The sequence below is a fragment of the Xenopus laevis genome, chromosome 3L (genome assembly GCF_017654675.1).
Source record: "Xenopus laevis strain J_2021 chromosome 3L, Xenopus_laevis_v10.1, whole genome shotgun sequence".
NCBI lineage: Eukaryota > Metazoa > Chordata > Amphibia > Anura > Pipidae > Xenopus > Xenopus laevis.
The window spans coordinates 146649840-146672053 of NC_054375.1; the positions used below are offsets into that span (position 1 = coordinate 146649840).

Below are 22214 nucleotides of genomic sequence, written 5' to 3' on the forward strand. Positions count from 1 at the left end.
CATAATAAAGTAAAGTCTACTCAAAGATGGGCAGGTATTCTAACCTAAGGTCAGTGTGACTTAATTCATCACATTTGAGGTCGTGCAGCAGAAACTCTGGGATTGCTTATCAGAGCTGCCCAATCATACAGATACACAGGACCCTTGTACAGGTATGAGACCAGTTATCCAGAATGCTTGTGACCTAGGGTTTTTTCCCCAGATAACCCTGATCTTTCTTTAATTTGGATCTACCATAAATCTACTAGAAAATCATGTAAACCCAATTGGTTTTACTTCCAATAAGGATTAAGGATTAATTGTATCTTAGTTTGGATCACATACAAGCTACAGTTTTGTTAGAGAAGTTTTTTTTTTTTTTAAATATTTGGATTTGATTATAATGGAGTTTATGGGAGACAGTCTAATTCTGAAATTTCTGGATAATAGATCCCATACTCTAATCCAGAGGGAAGTCATAATAACCAATGAACACAAAGTGAAATGAAGACCTTTCACAAATCAGCGGAGGGCTTACAGAACTGCGAAGGCTAAAGTTGCCTTGAGATTAACTACTTAAAAGTCTGCAGTGATTTCATATTTTAACAGCCCTTCTGGTTACCAAGCTTGCTAAACAAAAAAGTTACTTACAGCATCATCTGGATCACCCTGAAAGTACTTGAGGTCTGGATCATCCAAATATTGTCTGCAATCCATGCATTTTGGTGGAGGCGTCTGAAAAACATTGTAGGTCAAACAAAACCACCAAAATAATCTAATCTAATTATATCATAACAGAGGAACACTTACCTTTGGTGGCTGAACAGGTTTTGCCTTTTTACCTTCTTCCGCATCAGACCTTTAAGACAAACAAGTAATATTTAAAAGAGCTACAGCATTGATCTTCCAACTATTATGGCTTTTAGACAAAGCTGAATTTTAAAAAAGGGGCTAGGAATAAGGCAAATAATGGATTGTAGGGAGAGAACAGTTTTGCAGTAGGCAGATTTAATTTTCACCTCTTCAGTGAAATCTAAGAAGCCATAGTGAATACAAGTTAAATGCTCACCGTTTGTCCTCGCTTTCATTAACTTCGATTTTTATTCTTTTCTCTTCTTTTTCCTAAGTTCCACAGACAGATGTGTTGATTTAGGTATTTCATTTGCAGAGAATACAGTCAATATTGTGATCTGTAAGACAGCTTGCCTAAAGCATTGCACCTTTAAGAATTACCATGGTGCTTGCTGGGATGGAGTATCTACTGGAGAAGGGGAGGCTTTATGGATCAGTTGGTCTAAAGCAGTGAACCCCAACCAGTAGCTCGTGAGCAACATGTTGCTCTCCAACCCCTTGGATGTTGCTCCCAGTGGCCTCAAAGCAGGTGATTATTTTTAAATTCCTGGCTTGTAGACAAGTTTTGGTTGTATAAAAACCAGGTGTACTGCCAAACAGAGTCTCAATGTAGGTTGACAATCCACATAGGGGCTACTAAATGGCCAAACACAGCCCTTATTTGGCACCCCAAGAACATTTTTCATGCTAGTGTTGCTCCCCAACTCCTTTTACTTCTGAATGTTGCTCACGGGTTCAAAAGGTTGGGGATCACTGGTCTAAAGGCACTGAAAACCTAAACAGGAAACCTAGTCTTTTCATCCCATTAAGCAAAATTAATATTTTGCAACTTTCAAAAGGTGCTTTTCTCTGGCATAAGGTCATGTCAAAAGGTTTTCTGCAATAGAGCTGGCATTTTTATTGTAAACCAAACCACATGATGGCTGTATAAGATGCAATATAAGGAAACCAGCACAATGTGATTTTAGCTTGATAAAAGCCACAATAGGTTTGCAATGATTACTTTACCCAGTTTAGATGTTTACACTAAACTGTGAAATAGATAGGCTGTGCAATATAAAAATAATTTTTGAATATAGTTAAGACAAAAATGTAATGTATAAAGGCTGGAGTGAGTGGATGTCCAACACAATAGCCAGAACACTACTTCCTGCTTTTCAGCTCTCTAACTCAATAGTTATGTCCCATGTGGCCTGCCTTACATTTGCTGACTGAGTTAGAGAGCTGAAAAGCAGGAAGTAGTGTTCTGGCTATTATGTTGGACATCCACTCACTCCAGCCTTTATACATTACATTTTTGGCCTAACTACATTCAAAACATTTTTTATATTGCACAGCCTATTTACCCAGTATTAATTTTCATACTGAACAATTCCTTTAAAAATATTGGGCAGTAAAGGCTTTTACATGAAAGTCCAAGACTGTTTTCCAACCCTATTTCTGTACTTGATAAACGTCTCCCAAACGCAGCAGTTGAAATTTAACATTGTATAGTAGCTTGAAAAGGGTCAGGTGTGACACGAAACGTTGCTGTAATGCCCTAAAGGGTTCCAATGAAGGCATTTTTAATTTTAAAAGAAGAAACCTGCACCACAAGTATGAAAGCCAGGAGGCTGTGCCGACTACCTTATAGGTTCCATTTAACATTGTATAATATACAGAAAGAACATTGATCATATTGTTAATCTTTACATTATGAAAGCTTCAGCTAAGGATCAGAAGTAACGTTATAAAATCCAAAAATTGGCTATTTTTATTTTTTACCTTCTCTTCTGGTTGGTCTGCATCAGCTGGAACATCTGTATCTTTCTCTTCATCACTGGATTTCCGCTTGGTTGACCTTAAAAGAAAGTTCCATTGTCGGATTTAAAAGCTTGAACGCAATTAGGGCCTTTATATATTGTCCAGCATATTCCTAGGTAGGATAGTTCCAAAAGCATGCGTGACATTTGTATAACAATGCACTGTTTTAAAGTTCATAAGGGGTTGTATTTTAAACAAGTCCAGCTTCATACTAAACTTCCAAGACTTGCACTACTATCCTGGTAAACCAACATCCCTGGCAAAAAGTGTGAAGGAATCAAGCAATGCGTGAACATACTTACCCTTTAGAGAACATGGAGAGGATGGTGGGTTGTTTGCCTGCAGTGCTTGATGGGCGGGCACGGGCTGGTGATTCTGGAAGAGGAAGTCGTGCTTTACAGAAAGCTACACGAGTGTCTACATATACAACACTGGGAATGCAAAATGGAGAACAATGCCTATCCCAAGAGAGGGCAAATATTGGCATCTGCTTACTCTTGTTTTCTCCATTAACTTTACTTTTCCTAGGTTTGCGGTTTTTAACACCAGAAGTATTAGACTCCGACAACTGTACATCTTCCTCATCACTGCCGCAGGTACCATTGGTGGAGCAGCCATTTGTTTCTCCGTTCAAAGCAAGGTCTACGTTTTCAAAGCTCAACTGCTTCCCCAGAAGAGACTTCACTTTTGTAAGGTATCCTTCCTGCAAGGGAAAGATCTTTTTTTAAACTACATTCATTAAAGGACAATTCAGCCCTTTAACAATAAAAAAAATAAATAAATGTACCCACCACCACACAGAGACCCCCCCTCCCTCCTAACTGCCCCATCTTTTATACTTGGCCCTCAGCGCAGATTCAGGGATCGGTGCTCCACGCAGCCATCTTCTGGCACATTTGCAGTTGCTGCAAACTGCTCCAACTGCACATGCCGATCTCCTACTCAGCTTGCTGAATACCCAGAAGATGGCTGTGGGGGAACTCAAATGCCAGAATTAGTGCTGAGGGGCAAGTATAAAGTAAGGGGCATTTCCCCAGGGGGGGGGCTTGCATGGGTTGTTAAATGGCTGAATTCTCTTTTAAAAACTAAATGTATTAATATGGTAGCTTTAATGCAATAATTGTACAGAAGTAAAAACTTCCAGGGCCCGACAGTAGTCAGGATTCCATTAGTATGGCAAAATGTTTGCTTAAAATTTAAAGGCCACAAAAATCATTGTGCTTTAGGCTCTCCGAAAGGTTGTACAGTTAAAGGGGTGGTTGATATTTAAAGGGATCCTGTCATCGGAAAACATGTTATTTTCAACACACATCAGTTAATAGTGCTACTCCAGCAGGATTCTGCACTGAAATCCATTTCTCAAAAGAGCAAACAGATTTTTTTTATATTCAATTTTGAAATCTGACATGGGGCTAGACATATTGTCAATTTCCCAGCTGCCCCTGGTCATGTGCCTGCACTTTAGGAGAGAAATTCTTTCTGGCAGGCTGCTGTTTTTCCTTCTCAATGTAACTGAATGTGTCTCAGTGGGACATGGGTTTTTACTATTGAGTGTTGTTCTCAGATCTACCAGGCAGCAGTTATCTTGTGTTAGGGAGCTGCTATCTGGTTACATTCCCATTGTTGTGTTGTTAGGCTGCTGGGGGGGGGGGGGAAGGGGTGATATCACTCCAATTTGCAGTACAGCAGTAAAGAGTAATTGAAGTTTACCAGAGCACAAGTCACATGACATGGGGCAGCTGGGAAATTGACAAAATGTCTAGCCCATGTCAGATTTCAAAATTGAATATAAAAAAATCTGTTTGCTCTTTTGAGAAATGGATTTCAGTGCAGAAGTCTGCTGGAGTAGCACTATTAACTGATGCCTTTGGAAAAAAAACATGTTTTCTGATGACAGGATCCCTTTAAGTTAATTTTTAGCATTTTTTTTTATAGAATAGCAAATTCTAAAAAAAAAAAAAAAGAAATTTGAACCTTTGCCTTCTGATTCTTTCCTGCATTCAAATGGGGTCACTGCCCCCATTATCACTCCCTACATACTAAAAGTTAATCCAATGATGAACAACCCCTTTAAAGCAGACCTGTCACCCAGAGACAAAACAGGAAATTGTTTATACATACCGTAATTTCTGTTTCCTGGTCACTTCCATGACAGCATTCACCAATGGGTTAATTCCCCTGCTGGCCAGCGGACAGGACCTCCCACCAATAGTTCAAAGTTCTCCTTCCTCCCTTACCCTCTTGTCTTAGTATAAAGCTGTCCCCATACAGGGTGGGAAACTCCCCGGTGAATGCTGTCATGGAAGTGACCAGGAAACAGAAATTACGGTATGTATAAACAATTTCCTGTTTTCCCATAGTCACCCATGCCAGCATTCACCAATGGGAAATCCCCAAGCTTAAAACAGAGGGCGGGAAACAATATGCGTTTAACAGAAAACTTTTAATCATCAGAAAAAACTACAGATTGCAACACTTTTCTCCCAAATTTAGCTTCTTGAGAGGACAACACGTCCAATCTGTAATGCTTCACAAAAGTATTAAAGGACGACCATCTTGCTGATTTGCAGATGTTCTCTGGCGACCCTCTGGCTTGTGCCGCCCAGGAACTGGCCAATGCCCTGGTAGAGTGGGCCTTCAACCCTTTAGGAACACTCCTTCCTGCCACATTATACGCTTTTGCTATAGCTGCCACAATCCAGGAACTAATTGTTCTCTTTGTTGGCGCTTGTCCTTTCCTTGCTCCATTAGGAACTATGAATAATCGATCAGATTTCCTCCACAGTTCTGTTCTTTTCAAATAAATCTTTATAGCTCTCACCAAATCTAGTGTGTGCCACACTGATTCTTGCGCAGACTGTGGATCTGGAAAAAAAGGTAAGAACTTCCAGATCCATATGGAATTTCAAAATTACTTTAGGCAGAAATCCGAAAGCAGGTTTTAACACCACCTTGTCTTCGAAAATTACTGTGTGTGGCTCCGATGCAGCCAAGGCTGATAACTCTCCTACTCTGCAAGCCGAAGTTACTGCCACTAAGAGTACCACCTTCAATGTCATGTTCCACAATGATGTTTCCTCCAATGGTTCGAATGGAGACTCAGTGAGAACCTTTAATACCAAAGGCAATTCCCGTGGTGGACGACAATCCCTTTTCATAGGTCTTACTCTCAAAGCATTGAAGAATCTCTTAACCAAAGGATCTTCTGCCCATGTTTTCCCAGTTAGGGCTGAAATTGCCGACACCTGACCTTTTAATGTGTTATAATGTAATTTCCTCTCATATCCAGAGAACAGAAATTCTAACACAACCGTAGATGATGGAGACAATGGATCCTTCTCCTTCTCCACAACAAATGATACAAATTTGTCCCATACTTTGTAATACTGTTGAGAAGTACTAGGCCATCAAAGACAGATGATTGTACTCCTGAAATTGTATGGAATCCTGCGACAGCCAGCCTGGGAACTTCTGAATTGTTATCGGCTTTCCTATGGCTAGCTTCTGGAGCAGCGGGAACCACGGCCTCCTGGGCCAGAAGGGTATTATCGCGATGGCCTCTGCCATGTCCAATCTTATCTTTTTTAATACTCTCCAAATTAGGGGAAATGGAGGAAAGACAAATTAAATCTTTTGACCAACTCTGACTTAGGCCATCTACTGCCTCTGCATCCCTGCAGGGGAACCTTGAGAAGAACCGAAGACATTTTCTGTTCTGTAGGGTTGCCATGACATCTATGTCCGGATGTCCCCACTTCTTTGCAATTTCTTCGAAAATGTCTATGTGTAAGCTCCACTCTCCCGGATCTATTATTGACCGGCTGAGGAAGTCCGCTTTCCAATTTTCTTTTCCTGGAAGGTGAATGGCGGTTAACCCTTCCAGCCACTTTTCTGCCCACTGAAATAGTGGCTTTACCTCTTCCAATAACGTTCTGCTCCTGGTGCCTCCTTGCTTCGCAATATAAGCGACTGCCGTAGTATTGTCTGTTCTTACTTTCACCTGTTTGTCTTTTAGCAGGTGAGAGAAGATTTCGAAGAGCCTTTCTTATTGCTCTTAATTCGAGAATATTTGAGGACACATTCTCTGCCCTCCAAGTGCCTTGAATAAACGTTTCGCCTATGTGGGCTCCCCACCCCACATTTGACGCATCGGTGGTCACTACCACCCACTGTGGATCTTCTAGCGGCATTCCTCTTGCTAAATTTTCCTGCTTGCACCACCAGGACAGAGTTTCTTTGACCTCTAGTGGAACCACCACTCTTTCTTGCAAATGTAAGTGAGGCTGCTTTACCTTTCTTATAAGAAAAACCTGCAAGGGCCTTAAATGCCACCTTGCCCACCTCACAATTTGAATTGTCGCCGCCATAGATCCTATTACCTTCAGGCAATGTTGCACAGAGACTGTCCTTTTCCTTTTGAATTCCATTATTAACTCGCTCACCTTGCGCTGTCTGTCTAGAGGTAAGCTGACCATGTTCTGTTCTGTCTGGAAGAGGGCTCCCAAGTATTGAAGAGACTGGGTGGGAAGTAAATTGCTTTTTTCTTGATTCACTACCCATCCATGGTTCAGCATAAACTCTTTTACCTTGATAGTATGAACTTCGGCCTCTGTCCTTGAACTTGCCACTACCAGAATATCGTCCAAATAATGGTACACTGATACTCCCTTTTTTCTTAATTCCGCAATGAGTGTAACAAGAACCTTTGTGAACACTCTTGGAGACTGTGCTAGGCCAAAAGGTAGACATCTGAATTGCACATGCATGTCTTCCAATGCGAATCAGGTATTTTCTGTGCACCTCTGCAATTGGTATATGAAAGTAAGCGTCTTTCAAATCTATACTCGTTAGCCAATCCCCCACTGAGACGGCTTGCATGATGGACGTCAATGATTCCATCTTGAATTTTTTTGCTTGTAGAAATCTGTTCAGCTTTCTCATGTCCAACACTGGTCTGAACGCTCCCGAAGCTTTCTTTACCAGGAACAGTTTTGAATAAAATCCTGTGCCTCTTTCCAGAGGAGGGACGATTTCTATTGCCCCTGACTCGAACAGTTGGTTCAAATAATCCTGAGCCATCTTCCTGTCCAATTCGGTCGCCCTGACGACGGATTGTATGAAAAAATTGTTTCTGGGTACGGATTTGAATTCTAGTAGAAATCCTGACTGAACCACTTTCTGTACCCATACGTCCTGAATAGTCGTGGCCCAGACATGAGAAAATTCGGCTAGTCTGCCCCCCACCATGATCTGGGCCTTGCCACCATCATTGTTGATTTGAAGTGGAAGGGGTGGTGGAAAAAAACCCAGGTCTCTTTAATGTGCCTCTGGAACTTGGCCGACCTGCTCTCCAGGAAGATTGCCTGGAATATTCTCTCCCGGGCTTACACTGTCTGGAGGCCCTAAAAGACTTATCTTTCGGCTTGTTATAGCTTGACTCAAAGCGGGGTTTCTTGGCTTGGTTTTCTTGAGGTAAAAATACACTTTTACCTCCCGACACCTTCTTAATGATAGCATCCAGTTTTTCTCCGAACAACATCTCTCCTTCAAAAGGTAACTGACAAAGGTTTACTTTCGATGCCGTATCTGCTGCCCAAGATTTTAGCCATATTGCCCTCCTGGCTGCTACGGATAGCGCCATAGATCTAGCTGAAAAATGCACTAAATCAATTGAAGCTTCCGAAATAAACTCCGTTGCCATTCTGCAGTCTGCTAACATCTCCAGCAGTTTAGGTCTTTTTACATTCGATGATATAGCTTCTCCTAGCTCAGACAGCCACACTTTCAAGGCTCTAGATACAGATGTTAAAGCCACAGCTGGCTTACAGGCTGCTCCTGCTGATCCAAAGGCTTTTCTTAAATTAAATTCTCTCTTTTTCTCCATTGGTTCTTTAAAGACTGTCGCATCATCTACCGGTAAGGTGGTCTTTTTAGCCAACCTAACCACAGCCGCATCGACCTTTGGTGGAGACTCCCAGGCCTTTGAGTCCTGCTCATCAAAGGGATACTTTTTTCTGAACTTCCCTGCTGTCTGAGCCCTTTCTCTGTCTTTTTCCATTCCGTCTGGATAATTTCCTTTAGATGAGTGCACCGGAAAACACACATCGCTTTTTCGAAGAGGGAAATAATTTATCCGCTGCTGATACTCTCGCTGATTCTGTAGGAAAGGTTAGGGTTTGCCTAACTGCCTTAATTAACGGATCAATTACTGCTAAATCGAAAGAGGATTCTTCCTCTGACTCAATTTCTCCCTCTTCCGACCCTGCTTGAGACAGCACATCCGAGTCATCTGACAAATCTCCTTCTGAAATATCAGACAAAGGCTCCCCTTGTCTTCCATGAGAGTGTCTTGTCCTCTTCTTAGAACTTGATACCTCCTGAAATCCTTGTATGACTGCCTGTTTAATTACTGAGGCCAAGGATTCTGCAAATAACTGATTTTCCTGTAATAATAGAGAGGTTCCAGGCTCCTGTTGTTTTTCTGCAGAGGCTGTTGATTTTTCTGGAGACTTGTCTTTAGCGTCTGCGGCAGGAAGGCTGCATAAAACAAAATAACACATTGTTATTACCTGCGCCCCCTGCTTGCAATAGTCTCTCTCTCATCCACCTCACCTTTTCCCTTTGGGGTGAGAGGCTTTTCCCGTCATACCAGGTTCCATTGGTGAACTAATAAGAGAGCAGACAATGACATCAGCTTATTCTTCTTGTATATATCACAAGGAATCAACAGCTGAAACTCACACACACACCCTACCTGTATCGATGCCTTGAAAACTCAGGATTCTGAGAAGCAAATGGCACCCACAGGAAGTGTTTGCTGTTTAAATCAAGGGGCAGCACTCTGTATAAAACAATTATTATCTTCCTGTCTGCCCCCTGTTATCACATAGGCTCACGCGGGTCAAAACGCTGCCCTCAGGCAAGAAGCCGCACTTCCGGTTCCAGTCGCGCTCACTCACGAGGGACGCCAATGCCCTCAACCAAGATGGCCGGCCGGCCACTTCCTCTGTTGACGTCACATCCGCCCTTCGTCTCAGCGCTAATGCGCACACACGGCTTACCTCTCCTTCGTGCCGGCTTCTTTCCCCCAGCGTTTCTGGCACTCACCTAACCCGCCATGCGGGAGGATACGCCAAGAGCCACAGTGTCGCTGCCATGCTGCCCAGAACTCCCTGACCCGCAACACGGGAGGAGAGCCCTGATTACGTAAGTTAGCCCCTGCTGACCCCTACAAGGGGAGCTTCTAGGCTTCACAGCACCGATTCTCATCCTCCTATTAGTATCTTCTTTAATCTTTAAAAAATAGATCCTTCCCTGGCCCGGACAGGACAAAAGACAAGAGGGTAAGGGAGGAAGGAGAACTTTGAACTATTGGTGGGAGGTCCTGTCCGCTGGCCAGCAGGGGAATTAACCCATTGGTGAATGCTGGCATGGGTGACTATGGGAAAAATCTGTATAATAAGTCCTTTTCAAATTAAACATGAAATCCAATTTCTATTTTCTACTATTCACAACAGTTGTAAGCTCATGTAAACATCTCAGCTGTCAATCAAATATTGTCTGCCCCTCTATACCCTGGGCATAAAGGCAGGGCAGACAATTACTTTCCATTCAACACTTCCTAGAAATAGCTCTTCTCCCCATTCTCTTCACTGTTTTAATTGTGTAGCCAGGGCATGGACATTGGGTCCCTCATTCTGGTGGACAAACAAGATTCGGAGATGATGCAGGGCTTGTCTTAACAAGTGTCCACAAAATGGCTCCTGCCTGCTGTAATTATGAATTCCAGACTGGAGGAAACAAGAGTCAATGTATATAGTGTGATTAAAATTCATTTTGCTTGACTGATGTCATCAAATAGGATTACAAATAATTTTTTTGGGTGACGTGTCCCCTTTAAGCCAGTACAGAGTTACTGTGCAGCTTTAAAAAGCTGGTAGAGCTCTGCCTAAAACAGGTGTTTTATAATGAGTAATCAATCATCCAATTGAATAAAATTTCAGTGGTTTTTAAAGTTATTTACAAGGTATCTGTTCTCTGGATAAAACTAAAATAAAAGTAAACTTCAAATAAGTGAATGTAAGATTAGTGCCACTACAAGCCCTTTTGTAATTTACATTATTTTTTAATTCCAAGATATCAAGGGATACATGTACTGTTAATATAATTTAATGGATACAACAGCCCCACCTGATCAGTTCCTGACCACCAAGCAGTCAAGGAAGTTGTCAGGGGGAAGCAATAGGCTGCTCCGGTTGTCTTCTGTGAAAAAAAGTGTAGGTTTATAAAGGTTTTCCCTAAACAGAAGAGCAGCCTCTTTCGACCAACAACTTCGACTACTTGGTGGTCAGACTGGTGGGAAATGGACCAGCAGGTGGCGCTGTTGTGTTTAATCCATATTCACATTGCAAAACATTACATTCTTATTTTAAAGTGTTACATACCCTTTTAAAAACAGTGTAGCCAAACTAAACTTAGTTAAAACTAAGGCAGAAAATACATTTAAGCCCCTAAATCCAAATCTGCACCATGCATGTAGGCACAGGATCATAGAGCAAATAAGGCCATTTACACACACATCTGGATTTAGCCTTAAAAGGGGCTATTCACCTTCAAACACTTTCCAGGTTAATTGTTAACCAGAAATAAGACTTTTTGCAATGACTTGATTTGCTATTTGTGACAGTTTTTCTAATAATGTGGCAGTTTTTCTGAATACATTTCACCTTCTAAAGCAGCTGTGGGAGGGGGTGTCACCGACTCTTACCTGTTCTAAATGGATACATTGTCCCTGCGGAGCAGAATCCCAGAGTTTCATTATAAGGCAGCTGTTAGAACCGATACAATATTTGCAAACATCCCACAGATACTGCTGCGAAATGTATCAATGCGGAACTTTTAAAGGTATAGTTTACCTTTGAGTTAACCTTTAGTATGCTATAGGATGGCTAATTCTAAGCAATTTTTTAGTTGGTCTGCATTTTTTTTTTTTATAACTTAATCATATGCCTTCTACTTCACGCCTCTCCTATACATATTCCAGTCTCTTCTTCAAATCAATGCATGGTTACTAGGGTCATTTGGACTGTAGCAATCAGACTGCTGAAATAGCTATAGCTGCTGAATAAAAAGCTAAAAGCACCCAAAATCCAGAAATGAAAACAAATAGCAAATTCTCAGAATAACGAAGTAGAATTAAGGTAAACAACCCCTTTAAAGAAGGACTGCTTTGTAGAGCAAACAAAAGAAACAGAAGCAAAGTAGAATCACTGAGCAAAAGAGTTGGTGATTCGGTTCACACGGATTAAAGCAAAATAATGGTAAAAGTATCAGTATTACTATACAACATGCACCAGGCAATACAAGGAATAGCCATGAGGTTTTACATTTAGTTGTACAGCAAAAAAAAAAAAGTTACATTCAAGATAAGTCTTGTAACAAGTGTTGTACCTCAGACAGTTCTTCACTGCTCAACTTGCTCTCGAGATCATTCAGTTTGTTTCTAGCATCTGCTTCAAGGAAGCCAAGCACCAAACTCAGTTTCTGCTGTACATGTTCCTACAAGTGTATAGAAAAGCATTGGAACACAAGTCAAAGTGAACAATTATAACCCATTAGGGACTGCAGCAGCGATCGGTTAAACGGAACAGTTAGGACTGCCACCTGGCTGGTATTCTACCGGCCTGGCAGGTAAAAAGGATGGTTCATACCAATGTTCTCTCTGTAGAACATAATGGTGTTATTGGTTATCCACTATTTAAGCTGTGCCATAGCCTTTTTTACCCCCCCCCCCCCCCCAATTTCTGCCATTGCTACACAGCAGCTTTTATTTATATAAACTATAGTAGTGTTTCTGAAGCAAACACGTCAGTTTTACCAGTGCATGATATTTGTTACTTTCATTTTTTGGTGTTACTGTTCTTTTAAAGGTGCTTCACTACAGCCTTAATAAGAGCCTAAACACCAAACAGATTAGCTCAAAACTGATCAAAAGTGATACTGGCAACAAAATTCTCTTCAAAGTATTAATCTACATTAAAAGTTATATCGGTCACGTTGGATCTTTTTTTGCGGATAGTTCTGCTTTAGTAAAGTAATTATTACTTGAAGATCTTAAACCTGACTGTTTTCTGCAGCGAATTTTTGGCAAAGTGAAAAGGGTCAGATTGGCCCATCACTCATCACATTCCAAGTAGGTACATTGTATCAGCGTAGTACATCAGTTTTTAGAATGCAAGTCTGTTTTTATTCTGTTAAAAGCCAGTAAAAATAAAGATTACCTTCTCAGTCATTCCATCCTGATCCCTCTCCAAATCCTTTAGCCTAAAAAACAGAAAAATCATTGGAGAATTTGTTTAATACACAAGACTACAAAGGGAATTTCATATACTGCTTAAAGGGATACTGTCATGGGAAGAAAATTCTCAAAATGAATCAGTTAATAGTGCTGCTCCAGCAGAATTCTGCACTGAAATCCATTTCTCAAAAGAGCAAACAGATTTTTTTATATTCAGTTTTGAAATCTGACATGGGGCTAGACATATTGTCAATTTCCCAGCTGCCCCATGTCATGTGACTTGTGCTCTGATAAACTTCAATCACTCTTTACTGCAAGTTAGAGTAATATCTCCCCACTCCCTTTCTCCACCCCCCCCCCCCCCCCCAACAGCCAAACAAAAGAACAATGGGAAGGTAACCAGATAGCAGCTCCCTAACACAAGATAACAGCTGTCTGGTAGATCTAAGACCAACACTCAATAGTAAAAACCCATGTCTCACTGAGACACATTCAGTTACATTGAGAAGGAAAAACAGCAGCCTGCCAGAAAGCATTTCTCTCCTAAAGTGCAGGCACAAGTCACATGACTTGGGGCAGCTGGGAAATTGACAAAATGTCTAGCCCCATGACATATTTTAAAATTGAATATAAAAAAAAAAATCTGTTTGCTCTGAGAAATGGATTTCAGCACAGAATTCTGCTGGAACAGCACTATTAACTGATTCATTTTGAACATTGTTTTTTTTTCTCCCCATGATAGTATCCCTTTAAACTTAGGTCATGCAAAGTACCACAATCTATCCTGATTTTATTGACTGGCAAGAAAGTGGCTATGCCAGGGTACAAGTAAAAAGGATATGCCAAAATAGAGATGAGCAAGAGGACTGAATAAATAAGTGGTCAGTACAGGTATGAGACCAGTTATCCAGAATGCTAGAGACCTGTGGTTTACCAGACAACGGATCTATCGTACCTTAAGTCTACTAGAAAATCATATAAACATTAAATAAACCCAATAGGCTGGTTTTGCTTCCAATAAGGATTAATTATATCTTAGCTGGGATCAAGTACAAGCTACTGTTTTATTATTAAACAGAAAGGGGAATCATTTTTAGAAATTTGGATTATTTGTATAAAACAGAGTCTATGGGAGATAATGGATCCCATACCTGTACCAAAAACATTTCTATGTTTGACCATGCCCACTGTCCGGTCACCTCAGTGCAAAGATGTTTCAGTTAAGTAGGATCTACCTTTCAGTTACATTATAGTTATCTGTAAAGCAACCCATAAATGAACTTGCATCATACAATCATGCTAATGCTATATAATAATGCATAAAAAATAATTAATGAAACATTAGAAAATGTAGGGGGTTATTTATCAAAATCCAAAAATCTCACTCTTTTCTGATATCTAATCTACTTCAACCAAACCCGTATGGATTATTTCTCAATACAAGTTGCCAAAAAATTGTAATGCGTGAAAAAAAAAATGAGTTGTATGAAAATATTCTGCACGAAACCAGTTCAGAATCTCTCCAGGACGTCTCCCATTGACTTATATACAACCTTGACAGGTCTGAGATGCATTGTTTTCTGATTCTGACTTTCTACCCACAGGGTATAATAAATCCTAAAATTCGGATTTTATACCAACGAAAATTTTTTGAGTTTTTGGATCAAGAAAAAACCCGCTAAGTCTACTAAACCCCATACACCTGCAAATCTTAAAACTACTATTTTTGACCACAAAATATATAAAGCCATGTTTGTACTGCCTTCCTTTGGACAAGGCCTAGACTTCAGATGGCAGTACTTCCAAAAACTTATTGAGCAAAATGCAAGTTCCACAGACTTCCAGAGGGCCCTGTGTGTAGTTTTACATGTTATAAACTGCATAAAGAATTTGTCCTTCCACTATTGATATTTTTTTTAGTTTCAATACCTTTTCCATTACTTCCGTCCTAAACAAAGCTATATTAGTCTGAAAGAAGAAGAAGTGTAGATAAAAGTACACCAATGAAGATTCTGTAAAGCAATTCATACTTCGAGGAGTGTCATGTCAGTATATAACATCATACCGATGCACAGTGCTGTGCTCCTCTAAAACAAACGATTGACTAGATATTTTCTGAAGCCTGACCACCTCTTCACAAAGCCCATAGTATCATTAAGTTGACTGCTCCTCAATTACATTGTTTGTAGCAATATCACAGCACTATTTCACCAATGACTTGGGAGACTTCCTCACATAAGCGAGAGGGTCTCTGCGCCCAAATCACTTCAGGTGGATAAAGATCTCATTGGCTATATTATGATACACAGATTATAGGCGGCCAGTTAATGCATCTCCACGTGCAATCAACATGCTTGGATTTTTATATGCTCTATACAGGCATCTAATGATATGCCAATAAGTTGCTATTAATTGCAACCAGCTTACTTTGTTGGGCCCTTTGTGCACAGAAAAAGATAAATAAATAAAAATGTCCTAGATCCTTCTTTGCCATCAGCCAGTCCCCTCACTGCCCAGGTCATATAATAAGGTACAAAGTTTGCCCAGGACCTGTTAACAATAGTACCATCAGTTAAGCTTCCTGCACAAATCCAGTTGGGCAGACTTGTGCCCAAACTGGACTCGCCAACTCAGAAACCAACCTGAACCCACTGGCCTGCAATCGAGTGACCTGTCTCTGCTCCAGGAACCTACCCACCCAACATTAAACTTTAGGCCAACCTGAGAAGCAAACTGAGAGAAGTCAGTGCAGGAGAGTTGGATTTAACTTTTTATTGGGAACAACCATAATTTTTACCCGCCAGGCCAGTAAGATGAAATCCTGCCAACAGCCAGGTACTCGCAACTCTCCTGCAGGTAACTTTCTGTTGAAAACAGAGCCACTTTGCAGATATCCCGGGGTAACCGGCCCAACGCCAAACGCAACATTCCAACAGCCATACCTGGTTACTAGTACATTGCAGGCCCAGACTGGCAATCTGTGGGTTCTTAGAAATGCCAGAGCAGCTGCTTTAAGATGCCATAGACCCAATACTTAGTAGGTGGGCACAGGGGTTGGGCCTCTGTATACCTAAAATACCTGGGCCTATTTTGATTCTCAGTCCAGACCTGCAACAGTGTACATATTAGAACATCATCCAGCAATTGGCTTATCCTACATGGGCCTTTCACTGTGCCATATCTCAGCTTGCAGAACAGGTAGCCTCATGCACACATTGAGAGCAGGCCCAGACTGGTAATCTTTAAGTTCTCATGTAGAAAAAACGCCAATACCTTAGAATGCTGCAACAGGGGTGATCCCAATTTATTCTATAGTGCTACCAGACACTGCAGTTACAATCAAACGTCTCGGGAACACCTGTCCCATCCTCAGTGATAGTGAAATTACGCTGCTATGCAGCTTTTATAGGAAACAAAAGTGACCTCTATTGGTGAACAGTTATACTGATCCAGAAATATCCAACAACTAGCAATAAAAAAAAGTCAACTTTTTGCAATAAATATCCATATAAAAAGTTCATGGTGAGTTCTTCCATTTTGTGCATTATAATTTATATAAATTTATACAATATTAGAAAAGTAGAAAACTCGTAACAAGGTCTATCAAAAGATATTGTACCTAAAACCTATATGCAAAAATACATTAGTCACAAATACTGCAACAGACATACATATGTTTTTAGCTATTAATTACTCACTGACTACGATACAGAGAAGGACATCTCTAGCTCACTTGTACAATGTAGGACTTCATCCTTCTCTGCAGCTGTGGAGGTAGAATTGATTGTAACTGCAGTGTCTGGTAGCACTATAGAATAAATTGGGATCACCCCTGTTGCAGCATACTAAGGTTTGGCGTTTTTTCTACATTTGGATTAATTGCTGGCGTTTGGCTAGGCTAGTGCCATAGCCTTTCACCCCTTAAACTGAACTTGTGTAATCTTCAAGTTCTGGCAAATGCCAGAGGGGCTGCTATAAGGGGCCATAGAAAGTCACTATTTAGTAGACTGGTGGGGGCTGTTTGGGCCTCTGTGTACCTAAAACACCAGGGCCTATTTTAATTCTCAGTCCAGACCTGATTGGGAGTCACTCTCATTAAAGGGGTTGTTCGCCTTGCAAACACTTTCAGTTCAGTTTTTTTTTCAGATTGTTCCCCAAAAATAAAGACCTTTTTCAATTACTTTCTATTTTTTTTTTCTGTTTTACCAAAATCTAAGTTAAAGTCCCGGTCTCTGGTCTGGCAGCTCAGTAATTCAGGTGCAGACGCTGAACGGTTACAATTTTGCAACATTTAGTTGATACATTTCTCAGCATCATTGCTGGAGTATTAGCAACTATTGTATCAATTCAATCATAAGATATGGAAATAAAGGGCAAACAGCAGAATACCCGTTAATCAGTGCTTTGTGCGTCCACACAACATGTTCCCTTGCTGCCCGAAACATGTCGTGGGGACGCACAATAAAGCACTGATTCGCAGGTATTCTGCCATTTGCCCTTGATTTCCATATCTTATGATTGAATCAATTCCAGTGGTGGTTTGATGGACAGAGGGAATCAAGGCTTTCCAATAACGCTTGGCTTTCAGTGTGTTACCCTGAGAGTGATTGTATCAATTCTAACAGCTGCCTTTATAACAGCTGCCTTTAATAAAAGCCATGGATTCTGCTCAGCAGGGATACAGATAAGAAATGTATCGATTTAGAACAGTTTACAGGGTCGGCGACCCCCCTCCCAGAGCTGCTTTAGAATGTGAAAAAAATAACACGTTACACTTCACTACAACTTACACTTGAAGACAACACATAGAAAATAATTGGAAAAAGTTGTCATTTCTGGTGATCTATCTGAAAACAACTAGTTTGACAACCGAGGGCTCAGGAGTGAGGCCTCTGGTCTGCCCTCTTGTCATTCACTTTCTTGAACCCAGACAAACGAGTCCAATTGCTGGGAGAGAGAATAGATCAGTGAGGGCAGCAGACTCGGGTCTATGGCTGGATAAATGGCACAGTGAAAGCTGCACGAGAAATAAACAAGAGCCCCTGTACCGATAGCATACAACCCTTCTAATAACATTCAAAGCCCTTCACTATTTCTTCCCTTCACTGTACTTCCTGGTTGCCTTCTCCCCTCCTTTTAGAGCCAACTTCTCTTCACACAGTCCACCGCTCAACTCAAACCCTTCTATCTTGCTGCTCCTTACCTCTGCCATTCCATCATAAGGAATCCTCACAACACTTGGTCTTCAAGAAAAAACTGTCTACTTTTCGGATCACAAGAACATTAGCCTAGTCCTGTGCACTTTCTCATCTCCCAATTTGTACTGGTATGTTAGCCTCCCGTCCACTTAGACTGTAAGCTCTACAGGGCAGTTACCTCCTTCCCACATAGCAATTAAGTGAAGCTATTGTGAAAATTAAGATTGAATATAAGCTTCAGCATACTGAAAGAAACTTTTTAAATCCAATCAAATATTCTGCATTGTTTCCCAATAATCAAGTTTATATTCACTATTCCTCTCTCAGCACCTGTTGGTAGTCTCTCTCTCTTCATGCAGCAGTTGGGTGTCAGATATTCATGGACAGTTAGATCCAATATATCCAATAGGGGCTCCTTTTTCCTAGATGTATTAGAGCTCACTATTAAAATCACCAGACTTCATGTCTCTCTACATGCAGAATTTGTGCAAAAGGCAGTTATTTTGTCAGATTTTGTTTGTACTGGAATCAATTATTTGAGTGAGCTCTAATACATCTGCTAGGAAAGGAGCCCCCCTATTATATTGTACCCAACTGCTGAGTGGAGAAACAGAGGCTGAGAGAGGAATGTAAACTTAATTTCAGAAACAATGCAGAATATTTAAATTGATTGTATTTAGAAAGTTTCCTATTTCAGTATAAGGAATCTTAGATTAAATTCTCATTTGCACAATAGTTCCCCTTTAAGCTCTTTGTCCTGATATGATTTCTGTGTATATTATGTGATTTGTCTTCCCCCTGTATACTTTATATATTGTACTTTTATTCACTGTTCAGCACTGCAGCTCCTTGACAACACTTTAGACATATACAAGACCAGTAGCAAACTTTACACCCATTACCACACAGGCACCCATAGGAGATAACATTTCCCTCCCTCGCAAAATATAAAGTTCACATCGGTGGTCTCTGGGACCTTTAATTCATGCAGGGGATGCTGGGAAATCATTCCATTCCCTGGTGTATTGGAAAGACTTGTTGGACTGCTCCAATCACCTAAAGGGGGGGGAGTGAAGCTTCAGAGACACAGAGTTTATTATTAGTCTTACCGTTTCCTGACATCAGCAGGCAGAGCCAAGGAAGTGGACTGGGCCGGCATGGCTATAGGGGGGACAGGCGTGAAACAGACTCGGCCAAAGAGAAGCGGTTCAATTCCCGCACACGCAGCGATGTCTCAGTTCCTCACAACGCGGGAAGCTCTGGGATTTTCCCGCCACCACAGTGGCAATGGAAGGAGAACGGTTTGTACAGAGAGGGAGCAAGCGAAAAGCCGGCGTGAAAGCGCGAATCAACAGGACACAGTGACCCACAGGACGGAGCCGCCTCTCCTTTTCAAATGGGGAAAGAACGAGCCGCCGGGCGCCGTCACGTAACCCCGCCCCCTCAGCAATCTCCCGCGCTTTGCATTTACCCGCGAAACAAAACGAGAGAAGTCGAAGAAAGCGCTGATTGGTGCGTTGAGACAGCGCGGGGCGTTTGTATTCACATTATAGAGGGGAGGTCTACGGCAGATCATTCATTCTGCTTTGCTTCACTCCGCCCCCCCCTAGCGTGGATGTTTTGGGCTGCCCCAGCGCGCCTTATTTTTCCTGACATGGCGGTGACGCCAAGCGGAGTTCAAAGTGGAAGAGGGTGGAGCAACGTAATGACGTAAAGCTCCTGGGCTAGTGTTGATAGAATGTGCACTCTGGTACCTTGACAACTGCTGGCGCCAAAATGTGTGCCGTAAAGCAAAGTGAGGTAGTTGGCTGTTCTGTAGCATCAGGGTGATTTATTAGATCATTTAGGTTCCTAGTTTCATAGTGGTTCAGTATGCACTAATGGATGTATAAGGTGAGGCTTTCCAGATTTCTGTTGCTTTAGAAATCCTGCAGGTCTGTACTGGGAGGCCCGAGCAGCCCCCACAGGCCGGAGAACCGGTTGCCCGGTCTGATTTTCAAAACCAGCCAAAAGTCAGCTACAAAACCAGGCCAAAACTAGCCAAGAGGCACTTCAACAGTAGCCCAAAAATAGCGCAATATGTGCAGTGAAAAAAAGTCTAAAAAAATAAAGAATATGTGAAAATATGCCTTTTTCAATTTTTCACAGATTTTTCCATGAAGCAAAATGGGACAGATTCCCCCAACACCAAGGGTGTAACTATAGGTGGGGCCCAGGAGGTATAGGGGTCCCATGAGACCCTAATACACATACAATTTCAATAAATATTGCAAAAAAAAAGGTCAAACTCTAGACATTTTGGTGGCCAGCAGATTTTTGCCCCACAATTGTCTAAAATTGAGGAAAGTGCAAGAGTGCTTAAAGGGCATGTGAAGTCAAAAAAATAAAATCCAATTTTTAATTTTTACTTTCTTTAATGAAAAAGAAACCTATCTCCAATATACTTTAATTAAAAAATGTACAGTTTTTATTAAGAAACCTGGCTGTATGCAGTGAAATTCTTCCTTCATTTTCTGCTGTGGATAGGAATTGTCAGACGGTCCCTAACTGCTGAGCAGGGAAACAATCATACTTATGAACAGCAGGGGGAGCCCCCGCCTTACTTCCCAGCCATGCAGAACTCAAGCAGCTTTGTTTATGACGATCCCTAAGCAGCCCAGACCACACTGAGCATGTGCACAGTCTTAGTCTTGCAAAGATGTATAACAAAGTTACAAGATGGTGACCCCCTGTAGCCAACTTTGAAAGCATAAATTATTTGTTTGATTAGGCTTGTGGTGCAGTAAGTTCATATTTATATTTAGTATACAAAATACAGCATTTCTAGCCTCATTCTATTTTAGACTTTACATGCGCATAAAAAGGAATGGGCGACTGGGGTGCAGATAGGGTTGCCACCTGTACGCTTTTGACCCGAACAGTTCGGTTTTTCTAAGGCCTGTTTGGGTCTCCATTTTCTGTTCAGTTTTTAGCCTTGTGAAAACCGAACACTAATCTGGCCAATAAATTATCAAGTGAGGTTAACAAAAAAAGAGCAAATCAATCAAAAATAAGAAACTGTTTTTCTAAATGAGCATTGCTATTTTTCCGAGCTTTCTGGATAACTGATTTCTGTATAATAAATCCCATATCTGTAAGGATTGGGCTTACTCATCAGGCAGAATATACTGTAGATAAGAGATACGGTTGCCACCAGTGTGGTTTTGAACTGGACATCAAAACTTTCTGTCCGGTTTACAACATTGAGAAAACTGGATGGAAAGCCTGCTAGTTGCGTCTAAAGTAGGGATGCACCAAATCCACTATTTTGGATTCGGCCGAACCCCTGTATCCCTCATGAAAGATTTGTCCGAATCCCAAACCAAATCCAATTCCTAATTTGCATATGCAAATTTGGAGTGGGAAGGGGAAAACATGTTTTACTTCCTTGTTTTGTGACAAAAAGTCATGCGATCTCTCTCCCCACCCCTAATTTGCATATGCAAATTAGGATTCGGTTCGGTCGGGCAGAAGGATTCTGCCGAATCCCGAACCGAATCCTGGATTTGGTGCATCCTTAGTCTAAAGGTGGCCATACACAGGGAAATCCGCTCATTTGGCGATGTCGCAAAATGAGCGCATCTCTGCCCAATATGCCCACATTGAGGTGGGCCATATCGGGTTGATCCACACGTGGGCACTATGGCCCAACGATCGGATCAGAATGAAGGCAATACGAGAGTTGTATCGCGGGACCTCATCAACGAACAGATGCTGTGTGTATGGTGTGTGTATGCAATACAAGTCCCCAGTAGATGGCAGTCTTTATACATGTTAAAAATTCAGTTGAAATAACTGTATTGCATTATTGGTGACACAGACAAGTATGTGCCAGCAATTTAAAATGATAAATCAGGGCAGTTGCGGTCATGTCCACTATTTGTAGTTATAGCCAGATACACTTCCTTTAATAATCCATAATATCTAGGCCAGTGGTGTCCAATTTCTGTGGTACCGAGGGCCGGAATTTTTCTGGTCTACATGGTGGAGGGCCGATAATGGAAGCCAGTGTTAGCCACTCCCTGTTTTAGTCCATGCCCACTTTT

General features: G+C 41.4%; 1 protein-coding gene across 1 annotated transcript in view; it reads right to left on the reverse strand.

The window, feature by feature from the left end:
• dnmt1.L (DNA methyltransferase 1 L homeolog) overlaps positions 1-19550 on the reverse strand; it is a 42591-nt gene extending 23041 nt beyond the window's left edge. Inside the window, 9 exon segments of the mRNA NM_001090552.1 lie at positions 631-714; positions 790-838; positions 1049-1101; positions 2596-2671; positions 2937-3009; positions 3130-3337; positions 12085-12192; positions 12915-12957; positions 19239-19550. Of these exon segments, the coding sequence (NP_001084021.1) occupies positions 631-714; positions 790-838; positions 1049-1101; positions 2596-2671; positions 2937-3009; positions 3130-3337; positions 12085-12192; positions 12915-12957; positions 19239-19288 (744 nt within the window). The 5' untranslated portion in view covers positions 19289-19550.
• Positions 19551-22214: the final 2664 nt, after the last annotated feature.